This window comes from Ambystoma mexicanum, chromosome 6q, assembly GCF_040938575.1.
Source record: "Ambystoma mexicanum isolate Mex_15411 chromosome 6q, UKY_AmexF1_1, whole genome shotgun sequence".
Classification (NCBI taxonomy): Eukaryota; Metazoa; Chordata; class Amphibia; order Caudata; family Ambystomatidae; genus Ambystoma; species Ambystoma mexicanum.
Genome location: NC_090937.1, coordinates 282917511 through 282931569, shown reverse-complemented (window position 1 = coordinate 282931569; position 14059 = coordinate 282917511). Strand labels below are relative to the sequence as shown.

The 14059-nt window shown below is 45.8% G+C and overlaps 1 protein-coding gene across 2 annotated transcripts in view; it reads left to right on the top strand.

The window, feature by feature from the left end:
- FOCAD (focadhesin) overlaps positions 1–14059 on the top strand; it is a 2926805-nt gene that overhangs the window by 2355620 nt on the left and 557126 nt on the right. For both annotated transcript variants that reach the window (XR_011282193.1, XM_069630760.1), the window contains exon 35: positions 6118–6198. Coding sequence is in view for 1 of the 2 variants with exons in the window: in XM_069630760.1 (XP_069486861.1) it covers positions 6118–6198 (81 nt within the window). In the remaining variant the exon portion in view is untranslated. The remainder of the gene's footprint in view (positions 1–6117; positions 6199–14059) is intronic.

The window sequence follows — 14059 nt, the reverse complement described above, 5'->3', positions numbered from 1 at the left end:
CCTGAAGCATCATCTGATATATTGGCAACAGCTCTTACCCTCGTTAATAGGATCGAGTGATCCAGGGTATCAAATGCTGCCGATAAATGGAGTAAAAGCAAAAGCGCGCGTGAACCTTGATCCACGAGATGTCAAAGATGGTCTTTTACATAAAGTAATGCTGTTTCAGTACTACAGCCTGGTCTGAAGCCTGACTGGACATTTTTAAGCCGGGGATTTTTATCCACTTGTTCTTGAAGCTGATTGGAGACTTCGTCCATGATTTTAAGGAAACTGTGAGAGTTGGAAATTGGTCTATAATTCCCAACTGGGGTCCTCTAAGAAACAATACAGGCGTTAAAAGGGATTATTGGGTGGGGAAGTGAAGAATTGAAGACATAAGGGAGCCAGGTTCCCTTTGGCTCCGGAAGGTTTTGAGTCCTGTGAAATAAAAACCCTTGAACCATCTTCTGCATTATTGGTTTGCTTAAGGCCATCTGCAACACAAAGTATTTCCTAAAATACATTGATCACTATTAATCACATCTGCATCCAGATGGACTTTTTTCTGTGTTTTCTGCTACAGTCTTAATCGCTAAGCTCATAAAGCACCATTCCAACCCCTCCCTATAGAATGTATGCAACCAAGGTACCCAGACAGCACAACATTTCTTGTGCAGCCACTTAAAAGGTAAGAACAGCCTTGATTTGATCTTTTCTCCAATCTTTCCCAGCACGAAAAAAACATTTGAAATGGATACCGTCCTTCTATCTATTCGTCTTTTGAAATAGCTTCATTCGCTTAGTGGATCCAGAATCCTTTAAACAGGGAACCGGCACCAGTGTGGATAGGTGCGGCTCCATGATTCTCTTTGATGGCATCATGGGTGCCACTTTCGTACAATTTGATGTTTGGAGCTGTATTGAAAAACAACACTGAAAACTGTTAGAAGAGAACTACACATCCCCATGAGTCACTTCGTTTTAAGTAGTTTTCTGTTTCTGAAAATCCACCAATCAGGACCCTTCTCTCCTCTTGATGTCATGTCCTGACTGGTTCCTTTCCTCTTTTGTTTGATGCCTCGAAACTAGCCATCCGAACATGAAAACAACTTTACAGTAATTGAAACGATAGTCCAGGACAACATCTCCATGCACTGTAGTACCGATGCTGGGCTTCCGTTGGTAACTGTGCAGGTTGTATTATTCCATTACTCTGCCACCCTAATCCGTTCTTCTGATCCTCACCTGGTGATGAGAATGTAGAATTAGGGATGGAAATACACTGAAATACACTCATAAACCTAAAAGAATCCATCTCTTATCTTCTCCATCACCATTACAAGCGTATTCCGATGAGGGATAATGTTTGCATCTGTGTCTATAATAGAATCAAGAGTCCCTGTGCTGTAAGCCTGGATAATCTACATTCTATGTCAAGACCAAATGCAATCATTATGCTTGTTTAAAGCTCTAATCACTGTTGCTACCACTGCTGATACAGGCTTAAAATAGAACGTTCTAAAAGTCGAATCGCTGGACCAGTCGGCTGAATTGAATATGTCTTGCAATGAGACGCCTGCCGCAAAGCCCTGGATGCTATGGCTCCTCTTTCGGAATGCGTGCCAAAAAAGGACACATCTACACCCACTAAGGGCAGTATCTCTCCCACCCATCTAGCTATTGTCGCTGCTGCTATTGTGTGAAAAGGCTTCCTGCACGTGATCAGTAACTGTGACACCCCATGCGGCCTGACCTCCACTGTGACTGTTTCATACTCTTCGATACATTGTGCCACACATAATTCAGGGTTATCTGGGAAATACGGGTAGGATTTCACAGTAGAGTTATTCTTGGTGTGCTTTGCAATGATGTTAAACGCTATTCCATCTGGTTAGAACACCTTCCTGTCCATCTCCAGCGCTTTGACGTCTGACACTCTCCTGCATGACACCACACAGAGCAACGTAGGCAGGTTGCCGGATAGCTGTTGTCTTGAGAGCATCTTGTTGCAAGCCCACTCTTTGAATGGTATGAACAACCTTGTTTACATCCCATAAGTAGCATTCATAGGGATCAGTGACCTATTGATCTTCACTCCCTTGAGTAGTGGCACTACTGCCGATGTTCTCCTACTGGGACACTGTACACGTTTTGATGTCTGGCTGAAATGACTGATCTATATACCCCAACCATTCCTGTAGGAATGCAACTGTACCCTGAGCTCCCGGGTCTAATCTCCAACTGAAGTATTTGGGAATTTGAGCGTTCAACTTGGACGTGAATAGGTCTGTCTCTAGAGGACCCCATATGCTCTGTAATTTGGCAAACACTGTCCTGTGCAACATCCAGTCGCTTGAGTCTCATAGATAGTGGGAGTTCCAATCCACTACTTTGTTCTGAGCACCTGGAAAATATTCTGCTGTAATTGAGATTTTACTGTCTAGGCAATAATGCCAGAAGTCTTTCGCCATTTCCACTCATATTTTGGATCGTGTACCCCCCCAGATGGTTGATGTACCGAACTGCCAGTGTATTGTCCATTCTGGGGAGAATGCAGTAGTTTGCACTGTCTTTCACTGACATCTTCACTGCAAAAGAGTCTGCTAATAGCTCCAAGCAGTTGATGTGTAGGTCTAACTCTGCTTGCGACCATTTGCCGTCTGTCTCTAGCTGACCGCATCGTGCACCCCACCCTGTTCCCGCTTCAGATTCTATTATTAGCTATGGTGTGTCTCAGAAAATGGCCTGACAGTTCCACGCTTCCATGTTGTTTAGCCACCACTGAAGCTCTGTCTTTGCTTCTTCGTCTAGTGGAACTAGTTGTATCTCACACCTCCCTGAAGGTATCTGATTTTTAACCTTTGCAACGCTGTGTGGTGCAAAGGTCTGGGAAAAATTACTTGAATTGAGGACACTAGAAGTCCCACTACTCTGGCACGACTCCAAAGCTATATATCCTTCTTGAGGATTACCCTGATCTCCTTCCTGATCGCTCTCATCTTGTGAGCTGAGAGTTCCAGCATCGCTTTCCTGATGTCTATTATGAATCCCAGGAACTCTATAATCCTGCTCGGAGTACGTTCTGATGTCTGTTCACTAAGCATCCCAGGGACGTGAGAAGCGTGCTTGCCCACTGAACGTGTTCCTGGATTTGATATTTGTCTTGAGCTAAGAATAGAATGCTGTCTAAATATACTATCATTCTGACTCTTTGTGCTCGCATGGCGGCTGCTATGGGCCTCATTAGTTTGGTAAAATCCCAGGGGGCCGAAGACAGGCCGAAAGGTAGGCTCTCGAACTCCCAAGCCTGCCATCTCCAAAGACATCTCAAATATGGTTGATGCTCGTTCACCACTGGAATAGTAAGGTAAGCATCTTTGAGATCTAGCCAGTCCGCTTTCCTGAGGATATCTCAGAGGAGATAGATCTCCATCTTGAAATGTCTGTATGGTAACCAACTGTTGAGACCTTTCAGGTTGATCACCGGCCTCACTTTCCCTTTCCTGTGTACCAGGAACATACTGCTGTAGTACTCTATCAGCTGTGGGATTCCTTTATATGTTGCCCCTTTCACTCTTAACTGTTCTAACTCTTTGTCTAGTAGTTGTCACTCAGTTTTGGAGGTGTGTATTGGTGGTGGTATGTGCGTCTAGAGTGGATTGCCCATGAATTTTAGTCTGAAACCCACCACTGTTTGCAACACCCAAGCATCACTTGTTTGCGCTGCTTGCCAGTGTGCTATGCATTGTGTTTTGCCACCCACTGGGAATAATTGGTGTATTGAACTCTCACCTGTGCTAGCGCTCTGCTGACAGTAGTAGTCTCTAACTCTGTGGCCTCTGGATCTTCTGCCGTAGCTTGGGAAAAAGGTGTCTTGCTTCCTGGTTGCCAATATTGAGCTCTTGTGTGAGCCTATCGACCCCTGTAGCGACCAGTCCCGGCCAAAACTCTATTAAGAAATATCTTGTGTATTGATGACTGCGCTATAAATGTCCCAACAAATGTTTTCATCTCTTTCACAAAAACCTCAGCAAATGGAAGGCCTTGCACTGCATCACCTGCTTCGTAATATGCTAAATCTCCTAGCTTATTATCTAGCTTTAATAGCATACTTCTTTCTGTGCACAGTTTGCAATAGTCAACATGCATACTGCCTGTTGGGCCCAATTGGCAACAGTTTGAGCGTCTACTGGCTAGCCGGTATCTTTTGCTCTCTTCACTAAGTCCATTATCTTTGCTATGAGCCCCGCTATATCAAGACGTTTATCTTGGCATCCATTCCATGCCCTGTCCATGCCCTTACGGACGACTTTAGACGCTTTTGTTATGTAACTTATCATTTTTGGGTCAAGTTCGTTGACCCTGGGGTCCCTGATACTTTCCAGTTCAAACATGTCTCTTCAGTCTCCTCCTGGACTTTAACTTTCTTGTGCACTTGACTTAGTGATTGGTCATCGTCAGACAAAGTGTCCATGTCTGTGTCCCCCGTATTTTGCACCCCTGGGAGAGGGTGTGAGAGGCTGGTCATGGCCGATTTCTGTAAGAATGCACTTTTGATTTTCTCAAATGCATCGACTTCCTCCTGTGGCTTCTTTTATATCGCCATACCTTCAGCCGGGGGAGTATTAGAGGCCTTCCTCTTCCGGGCTGATTGACTCCCCTGTTCCTCAACCCCCTTTTAAGGATGTCTATTAGATGGTCCTTCACCCGGGATGATTTCTCTTGTGTCTTGCTTGCACTTTTAATTGTGATTTTGTTTCCTAGCAGGGCTTCCAGGACCTCAAACCTGTCTTGCAGGACTCTTACTCCTTGTGGCACTGCTTCCACAAGGGATTCTCCTAACACTCTCTTAAAGCTGATAGTATGGTCCCTGTCGTCCTCCTTTATCACTTCCTCCTAGCTTCCTTCACTCCATTTGCCCTGGTCTTCTTCCATGTCTGTCCTCTAGGCTATGCCGTCTAATGTTGTATTTAAACATATACCAATTGTATACATTAGGTTGCTGTATGCTTGCATGTAACATCTTTGGTGCTAATGAGTGTCTTGCTATCCTATTATGCTTTCACACTGTGTCCACTTCGTGCTACTAACGGTATACAAACACATTTGGTTGCGGTCTCTAGCGCCGTTCCTCTAACATGCACGTCTTCGTGACGCAATGCGCAGAAACTGCACAATACGCCTTCATGTCCTGTCTAATTCATAATATTACCCAGTTTATACATGACGTATGCCGGGAGACTTGAGACAGTCTCCCAGAGTGGGTGCCTTTGCTCATGGACCCAGATTGTGTCTCCCTTTGCTACTGCTGGCTGCTGCACCATTTGACTTGGTCAATAACGACCCTGCTGCGCGCTACGCCATCGAAGGTTACAACTCGCTTGTAGCTGGCGATCTTAACTAATACTACACATGTGCGCTCTCTCATCTTAACACTTATATACTTTCAACAATATACTTTGGTCTGCATCATTTCTACGCATGAAAACAATATTAAACACAATTTAATGCATGCTTTCAAAGAATAGTACTTATCTGCTTGAGAGCAGCAAAAAGAATAGGAGAGGACTCAGTCAGGATGTGACATCAAGGGAATAGAAAGGTGCTGATTGGTGAATTTTTGGAAACAGAAAACTACTTAAAAATTAGAGACTAATGGGGATGTATAGTTCTCTTCCGATATTTCTCATGGTTGTTTTTCAATACAGTGTGTACAAAAAAAATATATAAGGTTTGAAGAGCTGCTTAAGAGTAGCATTAAAGAAGTGAAGCGTAATGCTTGCCTCCGGTTTGACATAGAATGATTTCTATATCTCTATGAAGGACGTTACTTAATCAGAACTTTCGTACCGATGGCGAGACCAGTCCGCCTCATCACCATTGTCTGACGTTGAAGTCTGTAAGCATTCACAAGTTTATCAGCTTTTGTTAGCATCTGAGGCCTTTCTTTGCTCTACATCTTTTTAATCTTACATCTGGAAAGTCCTTTAAGGCTTTAATCTGAAAATAAAAATAGCACTTCCACTATTCAATTAGATAATTAATGCAATCTGTGGATTGTTGCATTTGCTGTTATCTGGTTTAAAATACATATCTATTCTGTCTCTTCCTTATCTCTTTCTTGCTTTTTCCCAGTTCCTCCGGACTTTGGCTACTTGAATGAAAAGAGTGTCATCAGAGCTGCCATTGACTTGAGTATTGAAGCCGGAAAGAAGGGTAAGAGCAGGTTTAAGTATTTAAGATGTGTATTTTTAAATTGCTGCTAAAAATAATTTGGAGGATCCTAATACACAGTCATGCACAGTGCTGAAGGAGAAAAAACCTATGAATTACAAACTTAGTAGCTTTCTGGTTGCATACTTGCCAGTGGAATATTTTGATCTGTGTAAACATGTAAAGAGATCACCTCGTAAAATAAACCTTATCAAAATAGTTGAGTATCATTGAAGTCATTCCAAACAAAAAGTACATTTTATAAATATGGATGCGAAAAAACATAAAACAGTTTCCTTTTTCTAATTGAAAGGTGTCAGAAATTATCATTTTAGGATACCCTACAGTGAAAAATTACTTAATTGCTGCTGTTCGAGTTCATTAATACTGTTTGAGATTTAAGAAATGTTCAATAGGGAAAGCAGAAGGGTAATTTCCCAATGCCGCTTTTTTATCCCTGAGAGATGTGAGGCATATGTTGGTTATTTTGAAGAGATTGAAATTAGAACTAAAGAAAGGCATTGAACTTGATTATGGTGGCACTGCAGTCATGGGTAAAGCCAAATGGCTAATGTTGGGATCGGGGTGGCAAGGCACAAAAACAGTTCAAAGAAGACATTTGGGAGAAGTGGATAGCACCTGTATGAGTAGTCTTTGCACCTCTAATGCTACATATTGTTGACCCTTATTTGATGTAAAAGTGGATATGATAGTGCACACTGTTAAATGTCACTAATGTTTACCATTATTTATTGCTTTGCCATGAGTAATCGAGTGCCTTTCATAGTTAAAAGGTAAAGGTGTTTAAGTGGAGTTCAATAAGGGTGGCCTTGTAACATTTTCTGTTCTTATGTAACTTATTCTTGCACTGGTGTTAGATTGTGGTGTACATCTGCCAAAGTAATTTATTGACGGAGAAGTCGCTGTGTATTTTCCTGGTGAGGCTTGTACAGTACCCATTTCAATCTATGAAGTCCTAGTTCCCATGCCTGATTCTGGCGACTGGTGGGAAGGTGGCTAAGGGGGCGAGTGCCACCCTGAAACAGTGGATGTTGGGCCTGGGGGCAGTATGGTGAGAATTTACCTGGTTAGCCCACTGCTTTCCCCGACCCTCGACTGGTGGCATTCACATTGCCTCAGACCCCAACTCTTACAAGGGTCGAAGCCTGGCCCACCCAGTTAAGCCATCAGGTCAAGCCAGGCCTGCCTTTTAACTGGACCGGAATGTTACCGCATGTGCTAGTGTGAATGCTTTCTCTCCGAAATGGAGGGAAGAACTCAAACTGCAACTTAACCAGACTCAAAACTTTTACTACATAATAGCAAAGTTGTAACTTTAATGGAGAATCCTTCCATGTCTTCAGAGGCGGTTAGTTCTCCAGACATACTGGAGAGACTTGCATTGAAGGTCATTGAAAACCTTGATGAACACTGCAGTTCCGTGCAGGGCCGATGCTATCACTAGGCAAGGTTAGGCGCTTGCCTATATGTTAGAAATGTTAGAGCGGCAAAATGCTTTTTTACACCTCCACACTACTGCCTTGCTTACTGATAGCACCGGCCCTTATAGTTACTGGCTGCAGCAGCAGACCAGGTGGCACCATGAAGGTTGGGACATGGGGTTGGGTCAGGGCCACGATGAGTGAATGGGCATGGTGTCAGCACTGGTACCTTGCCAATGTGCATTAGCACGCCACCAAGCACCACACGTGCCCCCTCATCCGATCGTCCACTCAATGGTATGAATGCTGCAGTGCAGTGCGACGACCACGACACAGGAGTCGGGACAGGTGAGGAGGAGCCCTGGACCGAGGTGCCATGCCGACTACACTGCCCACCAAGTAAGTAGCGGTACCAATGTGCAAACCCACGTTAAACAGTATCACTACATAATATCGCCAACAAAAATATTGCCATAGATATGGCCGTTTGGTTCGCCATAGGCGATATTTTTGTTGGGATATTATGTGGGAGCAGGGGTTGCGGGGGTGACCCCCGCAGGGTCCCTGTGTGAATTTCACCGCAAAAATATTGCAATATTTTTGCATCGCAATATTTTGGCGGCGGAATTATCACATGGAACCCGTTAAACGTGCTTACTTACTTGCAGAACACATGTGCAGAAAAACTACATTGAAGGGCTATGTGGCAGTTCAGGAATGGGTGCCACATCATGCCCCAAGCAGACTATTCAAATCAACAAAGCCAGTCAATGCCTGCGAGATATCTCAGCAAAATTGGGGGTGGGGGACTGGGGTGTGGTTGCTGAAGATGACAGTGTGTCAGAAACGAGCACCTCTGCCGCCAGCGAGACCAGGCCCAGCGCTAGGCTCAGAATCGGAGGAGAATGGCGCAACGCTGGCCCAGTGTTTGTAAGGGGCTGAAGCGTGGCTAGGGAGCTGTGTCTCCAGAGAGCCGGAGCAAGGCAGCCGGTATCCCGCTGGCGCTGTCCGTGTAATTGCTTGTTCCCTAGGGCTGTGTGCCGGGCCCAAAGGTGTCTGAAGGGAAGGTGGTGAGACCCTGACCTCGACCCAAAGCATCCAGGAGAGACCGCTCACCAGCGCTACGCTACCTGGCGAGTTTCACATGAGTGAGAGAGAAAGAAACTCAGGAGTGTGCAGATAACTGGAGAAGGAAAGAGGGAAAAGCAAGATCTGTAAAGCGGCACGAAGCGAAAAGGACAGTTTAAAGAGACAGAAAGTAAGAAAGAAGGAGAAAGCGCGCTAGTGGCACCGAAGGAAGGAAAAGGCACACTAGCGGCGCAGAAGTGAAAGCGAAGTCCAGAATAAAAGGAAAGGGTACTAACGACCAGGAAAGAAGGAAACAAGTGCAGGTGTGCACATAAGAGTGAAAGAAGTGTGCAAGAGGCCCGATTGGAAAAGGACAGGTGCAAGTGTGCACGACAAAGTGAAAGGAATACAGATAAATGAAAGGGGTCCAGGAAGCACCTGAAGATAAAAAGTACAAAGGAAAGCAAGTGGAAGAAATGAAAAGAGGCGCAAAGGATCAGAGTGGTCGTGCTTAGGAAGAGCATAGAATCTGGCGTTTTCAAAAGCCTCCGATTCTACCCCATGAAAGGATTTCCTGTCAGAGAAACTGTATATAAGAAAAAGGTACATCCTGACAAGTTGAACTGGTGTTCGAAACTGAAAGGGGCCGAAGCTTGGGGAACCATGAGAGGCCCCAACCAAGTTGGAGACTTATTGTTTCTTTTTGTAGTATTGAAAGGATTGAAGCTTGGGGAAGGGAACCCCAAGGAACCCAAATACACTGAAAGTATTTGAAACCACTGCAAGGGCTTTGTGCAGAAGGTCTTACGAGCAGCCCTTTTTTGTTACATTGAGCAAACTACACCTGGTGAGACCACCACCTGTAACCAACTGTGGTTTCCAATTTTCTGTTGAACCACTGTTTTCCTTTTTATAGACTTCCTATCAATTTTTTTGTAAAGAGTGAGGGCAAGCATAGGTTTAGACACGGACAGACTTTTATTTTGGACTATTAGACAGTGACGACCATTAGAAACATCAGTTAAGGGAACCATCCCTTTACAGTTAGGGCCAGTCAGGCATTACACCAACCCAGGGACCTTTAATCTAGGTTTTAAAACAAACACCTTTGAGTCTGTGTCTCTCTTGATACCATGTCTGTCTCACAGCCCTCTCTTCTACTCGATTCGGTGTGGGCATTGTGTGCACATGGAGTCAGATACGTTGTTTCCCAGTTGAGTGCACAGTGTGTGCACGTTTCTCAGTGCATATAGAGTTGTGGCCCTGTAACAAAATATCCACGGAACCAGGGCCGGTGCAAGGAATTCTGCCACTCTAGGCAAACTGTCCGATTGCACCCCCACCATTACAGATCCTAACCGTTCCCAATCAACCATCCTACCACCAAACCCCCCTCCACCCCCACCCCACAGCCTTGTGTTCATGAGGTGTGTATTGCCCTGCAGGAGGGGCTGACTTCTAGGCCAGCATGCATAGAAAGAAATCAACAAACAAATGTGGGGCAGCTCAAAACAGCAGCTCCAGGTGTCCTGCCAGATTTGGCGTCATACCACCAAAACAAAAGAAACCAGCATTGGCAATGCCAATGGTTTGGGCCTTTTGTTGACATGGTAAAGGCATTTGCCAGGCACTGCCGTAGTGGTATAAACGGCCCATTGATGGTAGCAGGTGCAAATGGTGCGGGTACCGGGGCATATAACTGCAGTGCCTGGTAAATGCCTAATACCTATATACAAGGCAAAATTGTTGGCTTCGCCAAGGCTTGTTTTTAACAGGACTTCAGTGAAGGACAGCATAGTGCTTATACATCGAGTGGCGCACGTACAGCTCAAATTAAGTGAATAACTCTCAGAAGACTGCTTTGAAAAAACATTTTAGCACTACAAGTACTAAGTTGTATGGTAAGGCTTGAGTAAAGCACGCTCAAAGACATGGTATGGTAATGTTTATTTATAAAGCGCCTATAAACAAGGCAAGTGTTTCAAAGCACTCAAGGGGGGTGTGAACATGGGGAAAAAACAACAGTCGGAGCCCTTGAAATTCTGAGACGATAATAGTCTGCACAGGGAGAGTAAGTGCAAATAACACAATTAACAGTAGGAACACAGCAAATAGGCCTGACGACGATTCTGCAGTTTTACCAAGTGCAATCACGGGGGTAGACAGGGGAGAACAGACAGATGTACTGCAAACATGGTGCATTCGGATCGTGCAAGTGCACTTACGGTTACAGGGGGGGGGGCAAGAGCACCCAGTCGGTGGAGACTAGAGTAAGTGCAGAGAGAGCCACTCTCTTGGGTCATTTCTCCAGGGCAGTGAGGGTGGGGTGAGTTCAAGGCCCTGGGGTAAGTGCACGAGAGGACTGGTGGGGTGCCAGGGACCTGTGAGACTCTGAGGTACACCAGGTGGCCAGTCAGCAAGCTGTACGGAAAAGGAGGGAGAGGGCAGAGAGCTAGGTTAGCAGGGTAGAGGAAGAGAGAAGGAAGAGGAGAAGAGGAAGGTCTTGAGGAGTTTCTGGAACCTAAGATCAGGCTTAAGACGGAGGGTGGCAGGGAGGCTATTCCAGAGGGAGGCCCCTACTGAGGATAAGGATCTCCATCCAAATCTCTGCTTGTAGAACCGGCTCACTCGCAGAAGGTTGGAGGTAGATGAGCGGAGGGCTCGGGAGGGACAGTATTTGGGTAGGCAACGTTGAATATAGGTAGGTCCAAGGATCCAGAAAGCCTTGTGGACAATGCAGAGGGTCTTGAACTTGATCCTTGCAGCCATGGGGAGCCAGTGAAGGGATTTCAGTGCCAGAGAGATGTGGTCCCTGGTCTTGAGGCCAAGGATAAGTCTTGTGGTTCTGTTCTGGAAGAGTTGCAGAAGGCGCAGGGCAGAAGCAGGGAGGTTGAGGAAGAGGCTGTTGCAGTAGTCCAACCTAGAGAGAACCAGGGCTTTGGAGACAGTGAGCCACTGGTGGAAAGTGAGAAAAAGTAGAGTACCTCTGAGGAGGTGTAGCTGATAGACTTTTTTGCGACGTCAGAAATGTGAAAGGGGATGGACAGAGTGGAGTTGAAGATGACTCCAAGGTTTTTAGCCTCGCAGGTGGGTGCAGGCGCAGGGCCAAGGGAGGCCGTGCAGGGTGAAAGTGGGAAAGCGGGAGCAAGGGTAGCAATGCAAACGATCTCAGTCTTACTGGCGTTGAGGCAAAGGTAATTTGCAGCACACCACAACTGAGTAGCGGACAGACAGACAGTCGGATAGGAGCGAGAAGGAGGGGGCTGTTAGGCAGAAACCTGTGCAGTTCCCTTAGGGACCACTGCAAAAGATTTAAGACTACAGGTGTTGGCAGTAAACCCACTTGGTAGCAGTCTGTACCACCCAGATTTACCTGGTAGCTGTGGCTGAGCAGTCAGACTTCCCTCAAGATGGGTTAGGCAGTATGCAAAGTATACACAATAGGCACTCAGGTACAATAATACAAGCAAACACTGACCAGAGCTTTGGTATCAAAGTATATAATTATGTATTTAAAAACACAGTTGAAACACTCCAGCACTCTTATTGTAAATATTCTAAACACAGTTACTATTATGATATATACTCCCCTTTTTCCCTATTTAGAAAATCACAGTAAAACACCACTTATTTTCATACAGAGGCGAGCGCTTAACTAGATTGCACTCTAATAAGTTTGTGAAAAAGGGAGGGAAAAAGACAGAATATGAAGAGGTACACCGCTCTACGATTCCAGAACACTGTTAGCAAGGCAGAGAGCAAAAAGTCACTGGTGAGCCAAAGTCCAAAGGCTGGGCCCACTCTTAGAGAGAGCAGAGCACAAATGCGCCCAAGATCACACAGTTACACTAGGCTTAGAAAGTCTTGCAGAGGGTTCAGAAAAGCATTTAGAGAGGCTTAGAAAAGTTTAGCCAAGGTGTCCCAGGCTAACCCAGGTTCGAAAGCCGGGGGCTAAATCTACCCCGTACAGTCGGTAGCAAGGGAAGCCAGGCGGGACACGGTACCTTAAGTGGGAAGGATCCTCCAGCGGTGGCAGTTGTTCCTGGTAGTGGGTGCAAGTTGCGTCGTCGTCCAGGGGAAGAGAAGATCTCGACTTGGAGGAAAGATGAAGGTCGGTGCACTACCAGGGCAGAAACCAGTCACAGAGTTTTCTGGTTAAAGGTGGTACCTTTGTCTCGCGGTCGTGGTAAAACGTGGTATCCCGGTTGCCGGGGTGCTTGGCACGGGCAAGGCGGCCACGAGATATGTCGGGAAAGAGAAAAGACGGTGAAACTGGTTATCCCCACCAGTCAAAGGAAGAAGACTCTCCAGCGGGAGATCTCCTCTGTCGTTGGGAAAAGTGGTGAAGCAGTCCAGCAGGGCTCCACCGGTGGTGGTGTCGTGGCAGGTCGGCTCAGCTTCTCCCTCGTCGGATTCTTAGGTCCTGTGGCGACTTCTGAAGTTCCAGTCCCCAAAGCCCTGCTTTTATGCAGCAAACCCCCATTCACTCAGCCTAGCTGTCACTCAAACATGCTAAGTGGTGAGCCGGCCGGCTCACCACTTGGGCCAATCAGGACGGAGTGCGACTTGAGTTGCCTAGGCAACTCAGTCCAGGGTCCCTAAATTCCCCTCCACCCCTCCTAAGTACCCCAGACACAGTGGTACCACTTTGGAGGGCTTCTGTGGAGAAGCCCGCCAAAAAGTGGAACTAAGGGCTCGACTTGGGTTGGAGTCACAGACGAAAACACAAACGCCATTTTAGAATCAAGTTTTGGCAAAAAATACCAACCGGAGAATTAATATTAATTAAATAAACCGGCGGTATGTTCGAGGCTACGGTAAATAATTAAATAAAGATAGTAGCCTAAAACAATTGGAAATCCCATAGGAAAATATTTGCGGTTGAATATAAAAAGTAGTATCCACTGCCACCAGACAAAACTCGATCAGGGGGGACGGAGACGTGCCCCCTCGACTAACAGACCCTGGGGCAATCGAATTGCCCCAGCCAGTACGTCCACAATATGATGGTTGGTACTGGTTCTGTTCAGAATTTAAGACTAGTAAAGTCAATGGTGACTTTACATGCCCTGGGAGACAGTAGTCAGTCCCAGGGTATTGAGTCTATACTGGGGGGTCACTATGACACCCCTGTGTCACTGCACTGAGGGTGCTGTGTAATACACATCACAAAAACACATGAAGCCCTATGGAGTAAAAGACCCCATAGCCCATTAAACACTTCTAGATTCAAAGAAACACACTCAAATCATGTCCAAGAGTGAGGGTAAAAAGAGTCTCGCTCTTGGCAGGAAAAAAAAATAAACCCCAAAAATCCAGCAAAGCTGCTGGGGGACTCACTAGGTTAGGAAATT